Genomic DNA, 23,677 nt, shown 5'->3' on the forward strand with positions numbered 1-23,677 from the left:
GGAGACACAGTCGCCCTCATCCTCCTCGACCTCTCTGCAGCCTTCGACACAGTCTGCCACAGCACCCTTTTACAACGCCTCAGAAACATCGGAATACGAGGAAAAGCACTTGAATGGATCACCTCGTTCCTCACCGGAAGAACCCAGAAAGTCCGCCTTCCACCATTCAAGTCCGAGGCCACTGAAGTCATCTGTGGCGTACCACAAGGATCCTCACTCAGCCCCACCCTCTTCAACGTATATATGAGCCCCCTCGCGGCCATCGCCCGCCAACACAACCTCAACATCATCTCTTACGCGGATGACACTCAACTGATCCTTTCTCTCACCAATGACCCCAGCACCGCCAAAACTAACCTACACGAAGGAATGAAAGAAGTCGCCGAATGGATGAAACACAGCCGTCTGAAACTGAACTCAGATAAAACAGAAGTCCTCATATTAGGTACATCCCCCTCTGCCTGGGACGACTCTTGGTGGCCAGAGGCCCTTGGAAAAGCACCCATCCCGACAGACCACGCACGAAACCTAGGCGTTATCCTGGATTCTTCACTCTCAATGAACAGACAAGTCAACGCCGTATCCTCATCCTGCTTCAACATTCTCCGCATGCTCAAAAAAACATTTCGCTGGATCCCCACCGAAACCAGAAAAACAGTCACCCATGCTCTGGTCACGAGCCGACTGGACTACGGAAACACCCTCTACGCAGGTACCACCGCTAAACTCCAGAAGAAACTCCAACGAATCCAAAACGCCTCAGCCAGGATCATATTAGACATCCCGCGCAACGAACACATCTCTGGTCACCTGAAAGACCTCCACTGGCTACCTGTCAATAAGAGGATCACTTTCCGACTTCTAACCCACGCACACAAATCACTCTACGACATCGGACCAGAATGCCTCAACTCACGACTATCCTTCTACACCCCCTCCCGCCAACTACGTTCTTCCAGCCAAGCCCTCGCCACTGTACCTCGCATCAACAAGACCACCATGGGAGGCAGATCCTTCTCATACCTGGCTGCTAAAACATGGAACTCACTCCCCACCTACCTCCGCCTTACCCAGAACCACCTAGCATTCAGAAAGCAACTTAAAACGTGGATATTTGACAAGTAATCCCACTCCCCTCCCTTAGCGCCTTGAGACCCTCTGGGTATGTAGTGCGCTATATAAATTCTTTGACTTGACTTGACTTGACTATTTAACAGCGAGGGAGGCGCGGACGCGCGCAGCAGCGCGCCGGCGGCGTGCCAAAGGCAAGCCCGTCTGCGCCCGTCCGCGCCAGAACGCTGCCAGCTGCCCTGTCACTATTCTTTTGCTATACCGGCTTCCACACTGTTCTGTACTTCCGAAAATGCCTACAACCACTCTAACCCAAATCAGGTACGCACGACATGATTTGTTGGCTTTTAATTGCCCTCCTCTTGAAGTATCAGAAAAATTAAAAACCGATCTTCGTAAGGCCCCTAGTGACTGTATTAAGATCGATGATGTCCAAACTAATTTTACTAGCTCCCCACAGGGAAAATACACTGCTATATATTTTAATGCCAGATCTGTCCCAAGACATGTTCTGGAGATATGGAGTCTCCTCAATTTTGAAGAACCAGATCTATGTTTTATAACGGAAACATGGCTACATGAGCATGCCATCCCTGATCTCCAGATAGCCTTTCCTCCGCAATATTCTATAATAAGACGCGATAGAATAGGAGGAAAAGGTGGCGGAGTACTTATAGCAGCTAAGGAAAATATAAATGTTCAAATCATAGATAGTCTTGTGATAAATGATTCAGAAATCTTAATTTTTAAAGTGAATGAGCTAGAAAAAGAAGATATATGGAAAGGGGCACTATTATACCGCCCGCCAGGGAATAAAGGAGATTTTGCCAACACCCTACTAGAAACCATAGCTCCATACGTACTGACAGCAGATTACTTTTTACTAATAGGTGATTTTAATTATCACGTCGATGACCAGTATAACATTGACACGGAAAAGTTAATCTCTGCAATGAGCACTTTGAACTTGACACAAAAGATTACCGGCCCCACCCATCAAGCCGGTCATACGCTTGACCTTTTATTCACCAATTCATCGAATGTCACGTTAACGACCCCCTCCCCACTATTATGGACCGACCATTTTCTTGTGAAATTCTCCATAAGCAGCCATAGGTCTAAAATTATAAGAAACAAAAAACAAAAAACATGTAGAAACATGAAAAAAATAACTTTGGCTGCCTTTTCTGAGAATTTTACGATAGACCACATAAATTTAAAGGAAAATGTTAATCTTGGAGCTATACATCTGGAGTCCGCTGTCCATAAGACACTGGACAAGATAGCCCCTATTCGAAAGGTGTATTGTAGGGAAAAAATGTCACCTTGGTTTACTGACCAATTAAAACATCTTAAAACCCTAACAAGAAATGCCGAAAAAATTTGGCGAAAAAATAAAGATCTTAATAATCGTAAAATCTATCAAACCCTACACACCAAATATATGAGGGAAATAAAAACAGCAAAAAGAACTCATATAGCCGAACGAATAAATAAAGCAGAAAATTCGTCCAAAGAGCTCCACCACATTTTAAAAGAATTTACCTCCTTTAAAAGTCCGCAAGAAACACCAAAAACAAATGAATGGACGGAAGATCTCTCTACGTTTTTAGATGAAAAAATCACCAAAATATGTCAACCTTTTAAAATAGAGAATACATCTCTTCAACACCTTGAACAGGAGTTACTCATGAACCCAGACACGCACATAAATGTTTCTTCCCCGAACTGGTCTACTTTTGATTTGTTGGACAATGAAAAAATCATGCGTCTAGGACAAAAAATAAAATCAGGTTCTCCCTGTGATCAGTTAACTTCTAAACTATTTTCCACTCTTGCTCCAGTGCTGGTTCATCCTCTCTCCTGCCTCCTAAATACATCCCTGATAGAAGCGGAATTCCCAAAAATTTGGAAGGCCGCTAGAGTAAAACCTTTATTAAAAAAAAACGGTGCTGATGTAAATACTTTCTCAAACTACCGCCCCATCTCCTTGCTACCCTTTTCAGGGAAAGTACTAGAGGCATTTGTTAATGAACAGCTGATAGACTATCTCGAGAAGAACAATCTACTCGATTCCTCACAGTCAGGTTTCCGTGCTGCCCACAGCACGGAAACAGCCCTGATTGAGGTTGCCGACAATATTAGACTTGCTCTTGACAAACGTCAATCGTGCATTCTGGTACTTTCAGACCTGTCGGCTGCCTTTGACACCATCTCCCATCAAATTTTGATCAGAAGACTGTGGGAGTGTGGTGTCAAAGGGCAGGTTTTAAGATGGTTTATCAGTTACTTGTCTAATCGAACAACTACACTGCAAACAGATGAAACCCTAGCTAGTACTCGGCCGGTTATAAGAGGTGTGCCTCAGGGCTCCATTCTTAGCCCCTCGCTGTTTAACGTTTATATGGCCCCTCTAGCCAATCTTATCAGGGCATATGGTTTTGACGTGTTATCATATGCGGATGACACGCAAATACTAGTTACCTTTGGCCCTGATGTAAATGACACCAAAATGCGCTTTAAAAAGTGCTTGATGGAGGTAAAAAATTGGATGAGTTTAATTCATCTCCAACTAAATGGTGCCAAATCTGAAATAATGACATTTGGCCAAGCTAGTGTACATTGGACCCATGACTGGTGGCCTTCGGAAATGGGGGAATGTCCCGTCCCAAAAGAATCAGTCCGCAACCTTGGAATCCACATGGATAATAAATTATCCATGAAGGACCATGTAAATCACACCGTTGGCACCTGCTTTGGAATCATGCGAAGTTTACGCAAGGTTTTCAAATGGATACCGACGGAATCACGCAGAATCCTAGTTCAGGGCCTCATTTTAAACAGGTTAGATTATGGAAACGCTCTTTTGCTTGCTATAAATGAGTGTCATATCAGGAAATTACAAGTTGTCCAAAACACCGCTGCTCGTCTGATTCTGGGCCTACCAAGACGATCCCCTTCCCTGCCATGTCTAAAAAGTCTACATTGGCTCCCTGTTAAAAAAAGAACCATTTTTAAAACCATGTGTCTGGTTCATAAACACATGTATGGTACAGGACCAAAATATTGGAACAGAAAACTGACATGGTACCAGCCTGGTCGACAATTGAGATCAAGCTCTAAGTTTCAGCTCACGCCACTTAGAGTTCTAACCGCTAGAAATGGCGAACGTGCTTTTTCCTATATGGCACCATCTCTATGGAACAAACTCCCTCTAAACCTACGTACAACCACCGAACTCATGAGTTTTCGAAAGAAGTTGATAACATGGCTCTTCAGTTAGGCCTCTTATTCCATGATCACTCATCTTTCTCCTTCTGGGTTTGTCCGCATGCGCCATGAGACTCCTTTGTGGGACGTGATATGTCTGTGCAATACAAATATCCAGACTAGACTAGACTTGCAGGACGCTTATTTCCACATCCCCATCCTGCCGGCCCACCGGCGCTACCTGCGGTTCACGGTTGGCCACGAGCACTTTCAGTTTACTGTGCTCCCCTTCGGCCTTACCAGCGCCCCATGGGTGTTCACGAAGGTGATGGCGGTGGTCGCAGCTCATCTGAGCAGGATCGGGGTTTCAGTCTGCCCCCTACTTCGACGACTGGTTGTTGAAGGCGGGCTCGCCCCAGACAGTCGTCAGCCACCTCCAGACGACAGGAGACCTCCTGCACCAGCTGGGGTTTTCCATCAATGTGCCGAAGTCACACCTGTGCCCCTCTCAGAAGCTCCTCTTCATCGGAGCGGTTCTCGACTCGGCACAGTTTCGGGTTTATCCTCCCGAACAGCGGGTTCGGGATATTCAGGCTCTGATTCCACTCTTTCAGCCTTTATCCTGAGTCTCGGTCAGGTTGACGCTGCGGCTTCTGGGGCTGATGGCCTCCTGCATCCTTCTGGTGCATCACGCCCGGTGGCGGATGCGGGCTCTGCAGTGGGACCTGAAGTTTCAGTGGGCCCAGCATCAGGGCAACCTATCCGACCATGTCCTGATCTCGGAGGGCACTGCGAGACAGCTGCAGTGGTGGCTCACGGTCCGCGATTGGGTCAGATCCCTCTCCCTTCCCCAACCGGAGCACGTAGTTGTGATGGACGCGTCCCTCCGGGGCTGGGGAGGCCACATGGGAGAGGCGGAGATCAGAGGCCTCTGGTCTCCGGCTGAGTCCCGCTCCATATCAACCTTTTGGAGCTGCGGGCGATTCGTCTAGCACTGAAGGCATTCATCCCCTCTGTCCGGGGGAGTGTAGTGCAGGTGTTAACGGACAACCCCACCGCCTTGTGGTACTGCACCAAGCAGGGTGAGATGGTGTTGTGGACCCTTTGCCAGGAGGCTCTACGCCTCTGGCAGTGGCTGGAACATCAGGGCGTGGCCCTGGTGGTTCAACACCTGGCAGGTTCTCTGAACGCCAGGGCGGACGAGCTCAGCCGTCGGTGCATGATGGATCACGAATGGCATCTGCACTCGGACGTGGCGCAAGGCCTCTTTCAGCAGTGGGGAGAGCCTTGGTTAGATCTATTCGCCACCGAAGAGAACGCGCAATGTCATCAGTTCTGCGCGTTGGAATTTCCAAGGCAGCGCTCGCTCGGAGACGCTTTTCGTCGCGAGTGGATTTGCGGTCTGTTGTACGCCTTTCCGCCTATACCACTTCTGCCCAGAGTGCTGAAGAAGATCAAACGCGACCGGGCCCAAGTCATCCTTGTGGCTCCGGACTGGGCACGAAGGTACTGGTATCCCGAGCTACTCAGTATGTCAGTCGTTCCCCCGGTTCGTCTGCCTCTTCAGGAGGACCTTCTGTCGCAGCAGCAGGGGACGGTCCTCCACCCGAACCTGTCCAGTCTCCACCTCCATGCTTGGAGATTGAGCGGCGACAGTTGAGGCCATTTGACTTGCCTCCTGAAGTCTGTAATGTCATTCTGGCAGCCAGGTGTCCCTCCACAAAGTCGGTATACGCCTGCAGGTGGAACAAATTTGTGGCATGGTGCACAGCAAAGGCTGTGGATCCTCTTTCTGCCCCTCTTTCTGAGGTTCTTCTCTTCCTTCTTTCTCTTGCCCAGCAGGGCTCTGCTCTGGGCACTATCAAGGGCTACCTTTCTGCCCTTTCAGCCTTTCTGCGGCTGCCTGATCAACCTTCTTTGTTCAAGTCCCCTATTGTAACTCGTTTTCTGAAGGGCATCACACACATGTTCCCTCCTGTTCCGTTTGTGATGCCTCAGTAGGACTTGAACCTTGTTCTTACCTTTCTGATGTGCGCTCCCTTTGAGCTCCTGCCTGGACAGCCAAGTCCGGAGGGATGGCTTCTTTGGCCGTTCCGTCCTCCAGGACTTTCTGGTGTGATTATTGGTTCGCAGACCCACCTCTGGGGTTGGTATTGCTGGGGTATCTATTCTAAGGTAAGGAATCTAATACTAACCTGTTTCTTTCAGATGAACAAGTTACTTACCTTCGGTAACGATATATCTGTAAGAAACAGTAGTTCGTATTAGATTCCTTACCGCCCACCCATCCTCCCCGTTCTGCGAACTGATATCTAGGGTTAAGGTCATCCCCTTTCAGGGCCCTAGTTTCAATGGCACCAGTGTTGGTTTTTTGACGTGGCTCTGCATTTCTGGCGCGGAAAAGCTGTGTCTAAGTGCTCCGACGACGTCATCACGGCGCCCATGACGCCGACGACGGACGCGGAGCCGCAGATGACGCCTACCGACACGCAAGGGTACTGCTACGCAAAAATGTCCGGATCCAGTCTGACGCCTGGGGATATTCCTAAGGTAAGGAATCTAATACTAACTACGGTTTCTTAGAGATATATCGTTACCCTAGGTAAATGTATTTCGATTTATATAGCGCACGAATCACCCAGGGGTCTCAAGGCGCTTGCTTAGGGAACCCGTCCTGGTATTCCCCTGTGAGATACCCTGGCAGGGTATTCACAAGGTGAAAGCCAGGCATCCCGCCGCGAGGGGCCGTAGTGGAGATTAAGCAAGCTATTGCCCAGAGTCGCAGAGTGTGACCCCGTGAGTCGAGTAGGCACCGGAGCGAGAATTGTCGAGTCCGTGGAATTTTTGAGCCCGAGACCCGTCGAGGCGGGGAATCGAACCCTGGTCCACGGCTGATCTCAGCTTCCGGGTCTGCCGCCTCTAACCACTGAGCCACGCTTCTCCACCTAAGTAACTTGTTCTTTAGCACCAATCCCAACGTCGGCATGGAACCTGAAAGAGGCTCAATGTGCCCTGATGGCTCCAAGGGCAAACCCACTAGTGTTGACCAGAGTGGGATTCTCTGAAGATTCTTTGGGCCCAAGGTCACAACAGAGGGAGCCAAAAGTGTGCCAAGGACGTGCAGTATGGCTTCAGGAAAGGCCTATGCCTCGTGTGAAATTGCAGATGGGCCCTGGTTTACAGGGTGTAACAGGGACCAGAGATAGAATTGGCTTGGCTCCTCTGTGAAATGGGTTAAAGACCTGGTGGCACAGGGATTTCCTTGCATCTTCTCCACAAATCTACAGTATTGTTAAGCAGCAGAGTCCTGCTTGGACTTCTTGTGTTTCTTCTTCGAATTACCTGAAGACTTCAACCACGAGGAAGATCTGCTTCTTACTTCTTAGTTTGGAAGTCTTGCACAAGCACTTTCCACAGTGCTGCTCCAGATATAGAGCTGAAAATGATTGATGTCACGGCCAGAAAAAAACATTTTCCTCAGGGAGTCTTGCATTGAGGTCATCTAAGGCACCATGCCTTCACTATAGAAGCAACCATGCTCTAGAAAACATGGGAAGACCGGCTACAGCAGATCCGTCTGAACTTACCCAGGAGCTTTTTGATCAGGTCCTACCTGATTGCATTGAGGCATCAAAAGGCTTGACGTGGACCAGCATCTACATGTGGGTATAAAATGACACGTTGAGGACCAACCTCAGCACAGTCTGTGCTCTTGCCAGATCAGTGGTCACAGGTGTTCTGTGCCAGCATGTTGGGTTACAGGCATTTCAATGTATGTCCAAGTTTAGTCAATAAACATCTTTTTAATGGGCAGCCACATATTTGCAATTTGGCTTGCTGGTCGCAGGAAAAATTCCTATAGATGGGGCTGAATGACTGAAAGATTGTTGGGTTTGGTCTCAGTGTCTTTCACATTTCATCCAAAGAACTGTACCTTTAGGGCCTCACCCCACACCCATTCTGTAGCTATGTATGTCTTTGGCGCTAAAGTGCGAAGCAGCTGGTAAATGGTCACAACTGCCCCCTTTAGTGTCAGACCCATTTGTTACCCTAGAATCGCCTGATTGTGGCTGCGTCCTTCCAGTTCGATTCTCAAGTGGGGGTAGAAGGTGTTGGTCTTTATGGAAATTTAGGCTAAAGCTCCTCAAGTTCACTGCATATAACCATCATCGTCAGAAACATGAATTTTAGAGTTCTTAGATTAGAATTCATCACTCCTCATCCTTCATCCAGAAGTAGTGGTATTCATTGAAGTTAAGAATTAGCCGAATCAAAACTTTATATACACATTAACGCCTCTGTGCCTGGTAGCCCACCCTATCCCAGGGTCTGACTGCGACTATCATATCACCCAGGTTTTCCTCTCTATGGGGGCTTCCAGTTCATGGTACATATACTTACAAGCTTGCCTACCTATTTTATCAACTCGTCCACACTGCCACCCTCCCCTCCCCCCGCGCCCCCCCTCAGACCTCCTCCTAAGCTACCTGGAAAAGAAAGTGAATGTGGCTCCTGTCCGCTCCCATTTGTTGATTCGCTGTTAGTTGAAATTGTTTGTTTAATATGAAAATGGCTCTAACGAATTCCTATCTTGCTGTGCACTCCCAAGTCTGAAATCCATTCCTCCCCTCAGCCATATACACTATCACCACTTTGGTTACTACATCTTCATGCTTGGACAGTTATCACCCTGACCTCTTGCTGCTTAACATTGAAAATTACAAATTCACATTACTTTATTTTAGGGAAGTTCCTACTGACTGCTCCTTGTTCCTTGTTCCGTACAAGATCACTCTCTTACACAGTTAGCAACGATAATATTGATAAATAAAAACACGTATTATTTCACGGATCACTTTAAAATGCTGTCATTCAATAGCTCAAGGCTTCAGAAGTTTTCTGCTTGCCTCTTTTGCTTAAATAGTTCTCTATGTTTAGTCACGCCAGCTGACACTGCACATTAGAGCTTATAAGATTGTATAAACGTGTTTCCATTTATACTTTTATACAGTTTTAAATAGTCTAATATTAATTTCTATCATTGTGCTGTTGTTAAATTAGGTGCAATAAGTGTATGTGGTTATGCTGTTTGTTTACGTTCTGCCTCTGTTTACCTCAAGGGTATCATATGTAAAGCGCCCTGAGGCTCTCGGGCCTTGTACAGGCTATATTGAAACTTGAAATATAGTAATAAGTTCGAGGCATGTGGGCTGCTAAATTCATATCTTAGCATTAGATCGCCGCCTAGTGTTGGGTCCGGATGATCGCACATTGTTGTCCTGGAAGAGTCTTCGAAGTATCCTGAGATAGGTGGCTCCTCCCCTGGACTACAGTGCGCATGGGCATCGGCTCCATCCCCAGATTGTTTTTTTCCGCCATTGGGTTCGGATGCGGTCTCGACGTCTCTCTGTCGGAACCGAGAAAAAACTAACTGTAAACGGCCAAAATGCCTTGTATTCTTTGCGTCGGTATTGTTTGCGTGCGGTCTCGAGTTCTTCCGTCTCTTGGAGTCGGAATCAGCGGAGTGCTTACACTCTTCGGACATCGGGGCCTTCTCATCGCGACAGGACTGCGACTTTACAGCATGGAGCGGAGTCCGTTTCAGCTCTGTCTGCTCTGTGGGTCCAAATACCCACATATAGACCTGCACCCGGTCTGTAACAAATGCCTTTCGCCAGACCATGACGACGGCAACTGCAGGGCCTGTGCAAAGTTCAGGTCCAAGAAAACACTCAAGATTCGGCGCACGGTGCGCCTTGAAGCCAGACAAGCGGCCCAGATCCAGAAAACATCTTCGGCGACCAAGAAGACGAGGACCAGAGCCATCATCTTCAAATCTCCCCGCCCGAGACGGAGGTCGAGGCAGATCCGGAACACGACGACGGAGTCGGGGGTCAAGGCCTTGAATACGTCGAAGAGGTAGGGGACGTCAAAGAGGTTTATGGGGCCGCGGAAGATAGCTCGGGGGACGAGCTATGCCCCGAAGGTTACGAAGATCGAGATCGGGTCACGGGATCGCCTGTCGGCCTTACCCTAGACCCCGTACCGCAAGCCACGGCCCCGCCTTCCGGCCCGGCCACGGACAAACTTGCTGGGCAGGCCTTATCGAAACCGAAACCTACGGTATCGACTACACCTAAAATGGCCGACCCAAAATCGAAACCGAAACTTATGGATTCGAGCACACCTAAAATGGCGGCCGTACCAACGAAAACAACCAAACTCGCTGCTTCATCGACTCCGTCGACCTCCGGCCCACAGAAGTCGAAGAAGTCTGTCGATTCCACAGTGTCAAAATCGACGACAGAGGAGGGATCCTCTAAGAAGGGTGGTCGGCACGGGTCGACCGCTGCGGCGCCGTCAAAGCCCGCAACAGCCAGCGAAACGGCTCCGGTTCCGACTGGGACTCCGTTAGTCGGACGCGTGGTGGAGACGGAGCTGAAAAAGACACACTGATCGAAAGCTGGTACATCTGCGCATCGGTCCAAGGACTCTGGGTCGGCGGCTGCGGCATCATCGTCAAAGACTCAGAAGGGGCAACAGGACGTCGGATCCGAGGGCAAGGTCAAGTCCTCTTCGTCGGCGCCAAAGGCCACTGTAAGTGACGCGTCCCTCGTCGCCGCTTCACTACAAAGAATCAGGGAGAAGGCCTCTGCAACGTCGGCTCCGATGCCATCGCCACAGACGCCGATGGACACTCCGGTGAAGCCTGCGAATAAACTTCTCTTCCTTCTGCCGCCAAAGGAGGCGCCGAAGGCCTTTTCAACAAAATCGGCGCCGAAGAAGTCGGATTCTTCGACGGCAGGGGCGTTTTCAAGTCGGGTACTCGACTCAGAAGAGGATTCTGAGCGTTTTATCGACGCAGACACGGGCAAATTGACCCTTTACAAGAGGAGAATCACTTCACAGCCAGTGGACTCCTATGTCATCCCCCTAAAAAAGAAAAGGCTTCCTCAGGACGCTTCAGGCCTCATGGAACCTATCCAGCCTCCTCCAAGAAGGAGCCCAACTCCTTCCCCAGAACACTCTGAGGGTGAGGGATATGATGAGGATGACCAATACACTTTCCCCATCAATGAACCAGATGCACAGCCGGATTCATATGATGACATTGGTGACCAAAGCACCCAGGATGTGGGGCAAGACCCACAGCCTGACCCACAGCCTTTCAGTGTTCGTGCCTCCCCAACAGAAGATTCTGCAGGTTTTCATGCACTCATTGAGAGGGCAGCTGCTAATCATGATGTGGACATGCATGCTGACCCAGTAGAAGAAGACTTTTTATTTGACACTTTTTCAGTCTCTGAAAGGACAGTAAAGACACTGCCTATGCTCAAAGGGGTCCTCAAACATGCTGCGGACATCTTTAAAGAACCTACCAGGGCGAGAGTGGTCAATCCACGTATCAAAAAAAAGTACAGACCAGCACCTGCAGACCCTGCATACATTCGGGGACAGTTGCCGCTTGACTCCCTGGTGGTCGCAAATGCCCGCAAAAGGGCCAACTCCCAAACAACGGGTGAAGCTCCTCCCCCGGATAAGGAGTCCAAAGTGCTAGAGGCAGGAGGCAAAAGAGTAGCTGCACAGGCTGCCAATTTTTGGCGTATTGCAAATACACAGGCACTCTTGGCACGTTACGATAGGGCGCATTACGACACCCTAGAGCAAGTTGTACAACACCTGCCTCCGCAGTTTCAAGAGGCTACCAAACTGCTTATAGAGGAGGGAAAACTGATCTCCAACGCAGCCATAAAGTGTGCACTTGATGCCGCGGACACGGCCGCTAGGGCCATTAACACTAGCGTCATGCTGAGACGGCAGGCGTGGCTCCGCATATTGGGGTTTATACCTGACATTCAAACAACCATACTTAATCAGCCAGTCAATCCTGATAGACTGTTTGGTCCAGATGTTGACACCACCCTAGAAAAAATCACAACAGTTTCGTGGCAACAATTTTCGTCGCTCAGGTGCGCGTGGAGTCACCAGAGGACAGATGGGTCAACAATCACAATTCTCTAGAGGTGGAGCACAATCCTCGTACCCCAAACAGAACAAGGGGGGTTACCGAGGAAACAGCACCAGAGGACGTGGCAGAGGAAACAACAACTCCCGCTCCTCTACCCCAAGCAAACAGTGACTCTCTGTCACTGCCCCCCGACCACTTAACACCTGTCGGGGGGAGGCTACAGCAGTTCCTGCCCGTCTGGAGAAACATCACCACAGACAGGTGGGTGCGACAACTTGTCCAGTACGGTTATTGTCTAGAGTTAAAGTCCACTCCACCCAACATTCCACCAAGGCAACGGCCTATGTCCGCAGAGCATTTGCACTTATTGCAGCAGGAAGTAGTGGTGATGCTGCAAAAAGGCGCTATCGAGCTCGTGCCGGTGGAGGAGGAGGGCACAGGGGTATATTCCCTGTACTTCCTTATTCCAAAGAAGGACGGATCTCTCAGACCCATTCTGGATCTGCGTCCCCTCAACCTGTATATACTGTCAGAACATTTCCATATGCTTACACTACAACAGATTCTTCCCTTGTTAAACCAAGGGGACTTCTTAGCAACCTTAGACCTCAAGGATGCTTATTTCCACATTCCACTACACCCGTCCCACAGGAAATACCTCAGATTCACTATCCAAGGCAAACATTATCAGTTCAAGGTCCTACCCTTCGGAGTGACCACAGCCCCAAGAGTATTTACCAAGTGTCTGGCGACAGTGGCGGCGCACCTCAGGAGGCAGAACATCCATGTCTACCCCTACCTAGACGACTGGCTCGTTCAAGCCAAGTCGGAACAACAGTGCGCCGCGGACATGTCGACTACCATTCACCTCCTTCACGATCTGGGCTTCTCGTTGAACTACCCAAAGTCGCATCTTCAGCCGGCACATGTCCGGCAGTTTCTGGGCGCGACGATCAATACCCTGACGGCCATGGCTCACCCAAACCAAGTCAGGATAGACAGCATGCGGTCTCTAATCCAAAAGTTCAAACCACAACACTCACTTCCAGCGAGAGTGTTCATGCAGTTGATAGGCATGATGGCCTCCTGCATCTTCATAGTCCCTCACGCACGGTTACATATGCGCCCGCTCCAGGAGTGCTTAGCAAATCAGTGGACACAGGCTCGGGGACAATTGACAGACCTAGTGTTGGTTACCGGTCGGGCGTACAACTCTCTGCATTGGTGGAATCTACACAACCTTTGCAAGGGCCGACCGTTCCAGGAGCCAGTGCCACAGATTATCCTGACGACGGACGCATCTCTCCAGGGATGGGGAGCTCATTTGCTCACTTACACCGTGCAGGGACTATGGACGACGCAGCAACAGAAGATGCACATCAACTATCTGGAACTGATGGCAATCTTCATGGCGCTCAAGTCCTTCATTGTACATCTGTGCAACAAGGTAGTGTTAGTCCGGACGGACAACATGACCGCGATGTACTACATTCAAAAACAGGGGGGCACCCACTCGCCACAGCTGTCTCATCTGGCTCAGGGCATGTGGCGGTGGGCCATTCAGAGGAACATCTTCCTCATGGCAGAACACCTCCCGGGCAAGGACAATCAGATGGCGGATCTGCTCAGCAGATACAGCCATCAAATGCACGAGTGGGAGTTACATCTGTCAGTACTCCTCCCGTACTTCCAGCGGTGGGGTCATCCGGAGATAGACCTGTTTGCAACAAAAGAAAACGCAAAATGCCAACACTTTGCCGCCAGGTTCCCTCACCCACAGTCGCAGGGGAATGCGATATGGATGAACTGGTCAGGCAAATTTGCGTACGCTTTTCCGCCAGCCCCTCTGATACCGCTGGTGGCAAGAAAGCTAAGGCAGCACGCGATGACTCTCATCCTGGTTGCTCCAACGTGGGCGCGCCAAGCATGGTACACCACGTTCCTCGAACTCTCAGTGGTGCCGCATCAAAGACTGCGCCTCATGCCCAGACTCTTGACGCAGAACCATGGAGAAATTCAGCATCCAGATCCGCAACAGCTCAACCTGGCGATCTGGCTCCTGAAGTCCTAGAGTTTGGATACCTTAACCTACCTCCAGAATGCATGAACATCATCAAGGAGGCAAGGAAGCCAACTACCAGAGCATGCTATGCTGCAAAATGGAAGCGTTTTGTCATTTACTGTACAGCCAATGACATCAACCCGCTAGATGCATCTATCCCTAACATCATTTGCTATCTGCTTCATCTTTACAAGTGCAATCTAGCGTTCACTTCTATTCGGATACATCTATCCGCCATCGCAGCTTATCTTCAAAATAGGCAGCATCTCTCTGTTTTCAGGTTGCCTGCTATTAAAGCTTTCCTTGAAGGCCTGAAACGAGTCATTCCCCCAAGAACACCGCCAGCTCCGGTGTGGAACCTCAATGTGGTCCTCACCAGACTGATGGGACCACCATTTGAGCCACTGCACTCGTGTGAACTCCAGTTCCTAACATGGAAAGTGGCTTTCCTAATTGCTATTACGTCACTGAGGCGTGTTAGTGAGCTACAAGCGCTCACAATCCAAGAGCCATTCATTCAGATTCATCCAAATAGGGTAGTGCTACGTACTAACCCCAAATTCCTTCCAAAGGTGGTGTCACAGTTTCATCTCAACCAGACTATTGACTTGCCGGCATTCTTCCAAAACCCACAAACGGTAGCGGAAAGAATGCTCCATACGTTAGACGTACGGAGGGCGTTAATGTACTACATAGACAGAACACAACACTTTAGGAAGACAAAACAACTTTTTGTTGCCTTCTCACCACAACACAAAGGCAACCCTATTTCCAAAGCAGGAATAGCCAGGTGGATTGTTAAGTGCATCCAAATCTGTTATCACAAGGCCAAGCGCACGTTAACGATACCCCCAAGGGCGCATTCCACACGCAAATTGGGGGCATCCATGGCTTTCCTAGGGAACATTCCTTTAGAGGACATTTGCAGGGCAGCCACGTGGGTTACACCACATACCTTTACAAAACACTACTGTGTTGATGTGCATTCCAAGCAGCAAGCTGCTGTGGGACAGGCTGTTCTCAAGACACTTTTTCGGGTTTCTGCAGCTGGCACGGGCAACCGCCGCTAATGGAGGGACTGCTATGTATTCTATGCTAAGATATGAATTTAGCAGCCCACATGCCTCGAACTGAATATGCTACTTACCAGTATGCATCTGTTCTTGGCATGTAGGGCTGCTAACATTCATATCGCCCACCCTCCTCCCCGGTGCCTGTCGCAGCTGCAGATCTACTATTGTATTCAATCATTAGCATGGACATCCTTTACACTTTTCACTCCATCTTCTGCCACAATGGCGAAAAACAATCTGGGGATGGAGCCGATGCCCATGCGCACTGTAGTCCAGGGGAGGAGCCACCTATCTCAGGATACTTCGAAGACTCTTCCAGGACAACAATGTGCGATCATCCGGACCCAACACTAGGCGGCGATCTAATGCTAAGATATGAATGTTAGCAGCCCTACATGCCAAGAACAGATGCATACTGGTAAGTAGCATATTCAATATTTCCAAAATAACAGGATAGTTTTTAACTTTACAGACATTGTAGTAGTTATTCTGTAAATATAGGAATCCTTAACAACTTTAAGAAGCCTATAACGTTTGTCTATTAGAGGTTATACATTTGCATCAATTATGTTCCAGAAAACGAAACTAAAACTGTTGAAATACATACAATTCATAAAAAGTGGCTGAAAAGAAAGGTCAAAGTAAATCTTTTTTAACTAAACAGTATAAGATAATAGGGCCCTTGTTTAGAGGTAGTTTTTATAGATTTGCCAAGTCCTTGTATAAATACATGCTTACTTTTTTAATATTCATTTTCTATTAATTTCCAGTGCCGTCATATCAAACCAGGGCATTTTCATTTTATATTAGGAGATGAAACATAATAAGGAATATCTCCTATAACATTCTGATGAGTTTAGAGTTTATGAAGACCCATCTTAAGAGCTTTACTGTCACGGTTAATGTTGATATTATCAAAAAGATTTTAAGAATGACTTTGTAAATGTAAGAAAGCTAAAAAATATATATGTTTTTGTATGGTTAAAAAAGAAATTAGTAGCTTCCCCCCAGCCATCTAGGTCACAGATAAATATTAACAGATATTAACTGGTTTGTTTTAACGTTTTCTTTTGTCTTCGCAAAATCATCACTAAATGCTTACAGTTAGCACTGCCCTATTGAATCCATGAGTTTCTAAGAATAAGAGGTAAGCATAAAGTACTAAGGGAACAATGTGCTTTTAAACGATTCAGTGCACAACCAGAGTCAGCCAGATAATAGTCAGCAGTACTAAGTATCGTTGGGATAGACTGTCCTGGGTTATCAGTATATAAATGTCTATCATTTGCAATAAAAGAAGCAGAACTGGTTGGGATATGGTACACTTGCCTGAAATGATTGCGCCAAGGGCAAGGTGTATCCACTGCTTTCATCTTCTCATGTCATAAGGCCTTAGGGAGCAGCCGTAGGTTTGCTGAGAGTAAGTCTGGGGCAGACAAGTCTTCTATTAATCGCAGACCTTTGGGAAAGGCTACTTGATCCGGATGGACTCTTTTTTGTAATGAATCTTGTCAACCTATGTACCAACTCTTTAACTTCAATTTAACACTTTTTAGTGATGAGCAAAATCAGCCGATTGTTAAAAACCTTTAGCCACCTGTTACCTATTGTTACATTTTATAAGTATTTCCGTCTGACCACTGTCGCGCCATCTTCTTGCCAAGCTGTGTTTCCTCGTGATCTTTAGCTGTGACTTCCTCCCTATTGATTCTTAACAGTGCTAATGAACCCCAAACACCATTATTTTCTACGCTGTACATGTATGTGGTTATGAGCCCTAATCTGCTTCTTCTCTTCTCCAGACTGTGCTTCTACGTGATCATGACCAGTCAGAGGGAGCTGTTCCCCCGCCTCACTGCTGACATGCGTCGCTTTAAGAAACTGCCACGCATGCATAAGGACCTGGAGCCATTGATGGGTAAAGGCTCTTGGGAGGCAGACGATTCTGAGCCCGAGAAGAAGATTGATGCGGATCTGTGGGAGGATTTCGATGACGGTAGCGAGTTCTATGCTGGGGGCTCGCAGGTGAAGATGGGTCCAGGTCTGTTCTACACGTCTCCACTATTCCCGCTTCTAGCCTCGGAGGTGACTTCAGCCCAGAAACAGCTCACCAGTCTTGTACAGCTTGCCAAGCGCCACTGCCGCAGAGACAATCTATGGAAGCGCCTCTTTTTGCTGGAACCTCTTGCATCGGACAAACTCAAGTTGGGAAAACTCTCCCTGCAGGAACTGGAAGAACTATTGGAAGCTGTGCACTGCAAATCAATCTCTGAGATCGACCCGCAGCTGGTAAGAGGGGGTGGGAGTTATCGCCATCTGTAAACTGGCCCCAAACACTTCAAAGTCCTTCTCTAACGTTAAAACAGAGTGTGGGAAGTGGACAGAGGCAGCTAGAACCAAACCAATGCACAGCTTAGACACAGGATAGTCAGAGATCCAGAATAAGTACAGAGATCTATTGATGACGCCTTACAACTGAAAGCTTACCGCTGTCACTGAGATAAGCTCCAGCTTAAGAGTACAAGGACAGCCAAGGGGGTTATAGACTTATTCCATAAACTGCCATGTCCATCTCTGAAACAGACCTAGAGCTGGTAGGAAGCGCGAAGCCTCCTATAGAACGGCACTGTGAAGGTCCCACAGATGTCATTTAATTGACGTCACAAGGATGTCAAGTAGACCAATTGGGATGAAACCTATGAGCTTCAGGTTACACACCGATCCCTGTAGTGGATGCATTAGTCCATTGAGTGATTTACCAGGTTACCATGCGGCCAACTGTGGAGACCGCTCAAACAATTATGAATCACTCTCAGTCATGATGAACATGAGAGTAGCGGGTCACAACACTGGCGAATGTGGGTATCTTGAGGAAAATAAGGTGCAGAAAAACAGTTTAGGCAAGTATAGACTGCACACAGTAGAGTGCCTGTCTAGACCACAGGAAGACAGAGAACCAGCTGCATGGTTTTTGAGGGGTTGAAAATACCTTCAGATTGCACTCCCGCTTTGTTCTTCCACGGCTAAGGTTGATTCCTATCATCGCAATGATTGGCCTTCTTCTTGTGAAATATATATATTTTTTTGTTGTTGTGGTTTTGTATTCAGCAGAACTGATGCTACTTTCTCCCTTCCCCTGCAGGACTTTCTACTGACTATGAACGTCTCCTGGTACCAGAGTCTGATTAAAGTGCTTCTGAACCGCTTCCAGCAGAGCTGCCGGCACTTCAACAGCACAGACACTGGGACACAGTACTTGGTAAGACCTTGTGGTGGCATTTCCAGTGCACGGCAGCCGTCTTATTGGTAAATGTCTATGATTCCCCAGAGAGTATGGTTGACGACTCAGGTCTGTGAGGGTGTGACTGAAATCTTGATTCCTTTGAGGTGTGAGTGGTTTCCCATTTCGGTCGAATATTCCTGTCCCTTGGAGGCGGGTATTCACTTCTCATCTGTTTACAAGGGGCAACTAGTTGAATGTCTCACTTGACTGACTACATGACTGACTTTCTATTTCCTTGAAAATCATAGTTAGTTTTCATTAAGGGTGATTTGTTTTCACATGGATTCTCTTTTCCATGGAGGATATGCTTCCTCTCTCACTTCTGGGTGAGCATGATCGGTTTCTTCTTTGAAGGACGTATTTCTTTCTTTTTTCCCTTGCGGATTTGACTGCATCTCATTTGCCTTTTGCTGTCATTGCTTTCTCATATCTTAGGCATATTTGCTTTGTCTTCTGTTTATCTGTTGGTATGATTTTATTATTTGGTTTACCTGGAGGCTGTGATTTGTTTTTCATTTCTCTGTAATGGCTTCCCTGTTTCCTTGGAAGGTTCAAGTGCTTTCTGACTTCTGGTGGGGGTGATTAATTTCTAATCTTCCCAAATAAAAGTGACTTCTTTCTATTTTCTATGTAGTTGTGAATTTCTCTGAATGTCGTGATTGTTTTCTTATTTATGGGTGAATGGGATTTATTTCTTGTTTGCCTGCCAGTAGTAATTTGCTTCTTGTGTACCTGGCTGCAGTGTTTTGGGCTGGGTTAGCTTCTCAATTAAATGATGGATTCAATTATTATTCTGTTTACATAGAGCAGGCTTCTGCTACTACTTGTGGGTATCTCTCCTGTGTGCAACACAGCCTACTGTTAAGCTTTTGCTTTGTACAAATTATATATGTGTACCAAATTGATAAAACTGAACCTAATAAATAGTTGGGTTATCAAAACATATTTTTAAATTATATTTAAGTGATAAATCATGCGGCGTAAGGGGGACTAATTACTAATATTACTAAATTGATACCAAAGACATTGCAGCTATGTATGTTATGTATTACCCACGTCGAGTCATTCCACATTGACAAAACTTTTTTAGGTCGAGCCTAAAGTCAGCATGCATGCGCTGCTCTGCGAGACTTGTGGTACTGGAGTATGGAATGGAGGCCCGCCCACTCTCCCCCATATTTGTCATTGGCTTGTGACATTGTCCTTCGTAAATGCAGGCTTCTGATTCGTAAATAGGCTTGTTAGTCCCTCCTTTGTACCGCCTTGCCTTCATTTGTAACCTCCCATGGCGACTGGCCCTTTTACTTTGGTTTTACACAGTGTGTGTTATTTAGTGAGTAATTATTGAGTTTCTCTTAATGCAGGCAGGACATGCGCTGCTTCAGCTGGAACTGCTTGTGTTTAATTAAGCAGCACGGCCTCCTGCTTTCTCCTTAATACGGGCGCCCGCTTTCAATCACATCCATCCTTCACTAGTCACAACGTTCTCCCCTGAAAAACACGCCTCGCCCTTTTTCTACCAAAAAACTCGCACTTCCCCGAGGTTTGCTTCCTTCCTGAATGAGATTACACAACCACGCCAGTACTGCCAACAACTAACTTCCGTGACAGGAATCGAAAGTGATTTGCTTCTTTGCTGCAGGCTGCTGCGCTCCCAAAAGTGCACACCTCTTGGTCCTGAGCCCTCACTCCAAACACTCCAGCGAGCGATGCTCATGGAGCACCTCGGTCTTTGGCGGTGCTGACACTCCGACCCTTGCAGGGGAGTAACTTTATATCCACAGGCTCAGCTGAGAGCTATGCGGGCGTGCTAGTGCTCTGTGGAGCTCACAGCTTTCCCAAAACCTTCTAGGAAAGCAAAAAATCTTGGAGTTTTAGTTGACGATAAACTCACTTTCGAGGACCAGATAGATCCGGTTGCATGTGCTAGCTTCCACCTTCTTAGAATGATTAAGAAAATAATGCCTTTCTTGCCGGAGGACAGTTAACGCATAGTTAGAACATCTCTCATTCTATCAAGGTTGGATTATTGCAACAATCTCTACCTGAACATTCAAAAGCGACATTTAAACAAACTTCAACTTCTGCAAAATGTGGCAGCCAGACTGCTTACCGGTACGCCAAAATTTATGTCTGCGTCAATTAAATCAATAAGGTTGCACTGGCTCCCAGTTAGACAATGGGTGTATTTTAAATCCTTGTGCACCGTTTTTAAAGCCCTTCAAGGAACAAGACCAGTATATCTGAAACATGGATTTCAATGGTACGTCCCTAAAAGAGCCCTCTGCTCCTTAGGAGCTAGCAGGGTGTCAGTACCCTCCATTAAAAAAGACAACGGGGTTGGGAGAAGTTTCATCACCTGCGCAGCAAGGGCCTGGAATGAACTCCATCTCCATATTAGAACTGCCACTGATCTAATGACATTTAGGAACGAATTGAAAACCTGGCCTTTCAGTATATAGGATTCCAATGTCAACCTCTGTTCAGATGGCAGTTGCTAGCGCCAGGACACAGCTGCGCTTTAGAATACATATAACATAACAGGCAAGACAACTAAAAATAGAAAGGAAACCAACATATATACCGTCTTCCTTTCCTGACTGGGCCTGCCGAGAGTGGGGCATGTCCATGCAGGCCACTTTTCCACCCGAATTACCTGCGTGACTATGTCTGGGTCAGGTGCTTTCTTGTAAGAAAAGGGACTCCGTAAGATCAGCGGCCATTTTTGAATGGTCGCCCCTTATTTTAATGGTAGTGATATTGTATGCACTTGACGTCAGTCTGATTAGGTGGCCATATGGAAACACGCACATTGTGGACACACTTGTTGGGGTGTAGGTTATGCCACAGTGGGCCTGTTCTGGGACTTCTTTGACTGGAGGATAAAGCAAACCATTTCAGCTGACTTAGCTTTCACGTCTACTTCAGGACCAGCGCGGTTAGTAAGGGCTTATAGGATCCTGTTCGCTCTTGTTTTCTGTTGTTTCTAAAAATGTTTAGTCCACATGCATACGCTGAGACTCTCTTTTACGATCTTGAATACCACGTGCTAAGTTTAATGCTCGTACTCGAATTCCATGTGCCATTAAGGGAGTCCTATTTCCTCTTAATCACTGTTTGTTTACAGCCTCCAAAGCTATATGGTTTCGTTTGTCGCTCTCTATTACATTAATGTTTGCGATAAGAAATTGGAGGTGCCATCTGAGTAGGTAGCTGCTGCAGGCAAGTGCTTTGCTAGCCACTCAGCCATTCTTGTTAGGCACATGTGAGCGGTTTCAATTGTTAAATACTTTCTGCTGTTCGCTAAGTTTTACCTTTTTCCATCTGCACCTACACTAGTAAACGGTTGGCCCCTTGTGTTGCTGTTTGCGTCAGCGCACATTACAGGGTAGAATGGGTATGGTCTTTATGAATACGTTTTAACATAGCATTCCTGGCTTTGCACAGACGGGTAGCTAATGATATTAAGTGCAGATGGTATTATTTCGATGCCACTTCAATTTTCGATGTTCGTCCATACAAGGAGGTTTGGTTTGCCAGTGACTGCTGTATGTTCTGTTGCGTGTGTGGAATACTTTAGTGAGCCACTAATGTATTTGTAGTGTTATGCATAATGTGCTGCTCTCACGTAGGTGTTTTAAACTCTTAAACAATCCCAAATCACCCACCCACCCACAATGATTTTGCTGATCCATCCAACCTCATTGAAAGGCTAAGGAGCAGTAGTGCGTCCTTTGCAAAATATTTTAAACTGTGCACTTTGGTTGATACACTTTCCATTCCTTGTTTCAAGCAAACATGTATTCCTGAATCAGACTGCATGACCCAGTGTGTAGTAATTGTACAGCCGTTCAATCCCTGGTGGCACAGCACCTCGGATAGTGTGCTGCAAGGCTAAACACTTACAAGGTCCCAAAAGTGAAACTTATTGGCTTTTCCAATGCTTGTTTACATTGCTGCTGGCCACCGTGCCTGGTAAACTGAAACAACCACTGCTGGCAATCTGGTATATGATGGTCACTAATGTCTTCTTTTCTGATGTGGATATTACAACTCTAATAATATTAGAGTTAGGGATGATTTTCATTGCACATAAATAGATCTTATGACAGAAAAGGTTGCAGACCCCTGCCCTGGAGGGTATGATTTGTAACTCGTATGTTTGCAACAGTGTGTAGGTTTTTAATTATCATGCAGGTATGATTTCTCATTTGCTTGGAGCAGGCATTTAATTTTGTTTGGGAGTGAAACGTTTTGGTTCTGTTGTCACTTTTGTCTGTAGAAGGGTTGTAATAGCTTCTCATTTCGTGGAGTTTCATTTATTTCATAGAGGCAATTGGGTTTGCCTTTATCTGTGTATGTGGTTTGGAGCTTGTTTTCCTCATTGATTTCTTGTATCCGGGAGAGTATGATTGGTTTTCCATTTTCCTGTTGCGATTCGGTTCCCCTTACATTTTATCGCTATAATTGATTGGATTGCCCTTTTTGCTGGATACCTTTGATTGCTTATTTCCATTAAGTTTTGCTTGTTTTCAGTTGCTCATGTGAAGATGATTATTTTCTTTTTAACCTGTGATTGAGAATAGTATCCAATTTATTTGCAAGGGGTGTTTGATTTGTTATTTCCAAGAAGTGCTGGTGTTTTATCATTTAACTATGGGTGAAGTGATTGTATCATTTCAATGTGGATAATGTTATTATTATATTCTACCCATACAGGTGGTGCTGAATCAAAAGTTTACAGACTGCTTTGTTCTTGTGTTTCTGGACACTCATTCAAGTAAAACGGTAAGCTGAGGCAGGCTTGCCAATCATAGAAGCTTCCTGACCTTCAAAAATTGCAACTTTATTGGCCATCAACATTGACTTCCAAGTATCTCCTAAGGGGTCTGAAGCGACTCCTACAGACTGTCTTCCCTTGTCATTCACTGTAGGCTCTGTGTGCTCCTCTTCTAGCACCTGTACCCTTTGCATTACTATCTTCCTCCCAGGGCTCATACAGACTCACT

At 46.9% G+C, this 23,677-nt stretch overlaps 1 protein-coding gene across 7 annotated transcripts in view; it reads left to right on the top strand.

The window, feature by feature from the left end:
- The window catches only part of SZT2 (SZT2 subunit of KICSTOR complex), an 804,663-nt gene that overhangs the window by 780,122 nt on the left and 864 nt on the right, over positions 1-23,677 (top strand). For all 7 annotated transcript variants that reach the window (XM_078659317.1, XM_078659363.1, XM_078659315.1 and 4 more), the window contains 3 exons: positions 17,188-17,674; positions 18,528-18,644; positions 23,388-23,456. In XM_078659317.1, the coding sequence (XP_078515443.1) occupies positions 17,188-17,674; positions 18,528-18,644; positions 23,388-23,456 (673 nt within the window). The remainder of the gene's footprint in view (positions 1-17,187; positions 17,675-18,527; positions 18,645-23,387; positions 23,457-23,677) is intronic.

Source organism: Lissotriton helveticus, chromosome 1_1 (genome assembly GCF_964261635.1).
Source record: "Lissotriton helveticus chromosome 1_1, aLisHel1.1, whole genome shotgun sequence".
Lineage (NCBI taxonomy): Eukaryota > Metazoa > Chordata > Amphibia > Caudata > Salamandridae > Lissotriton > Lissotriton helveticus.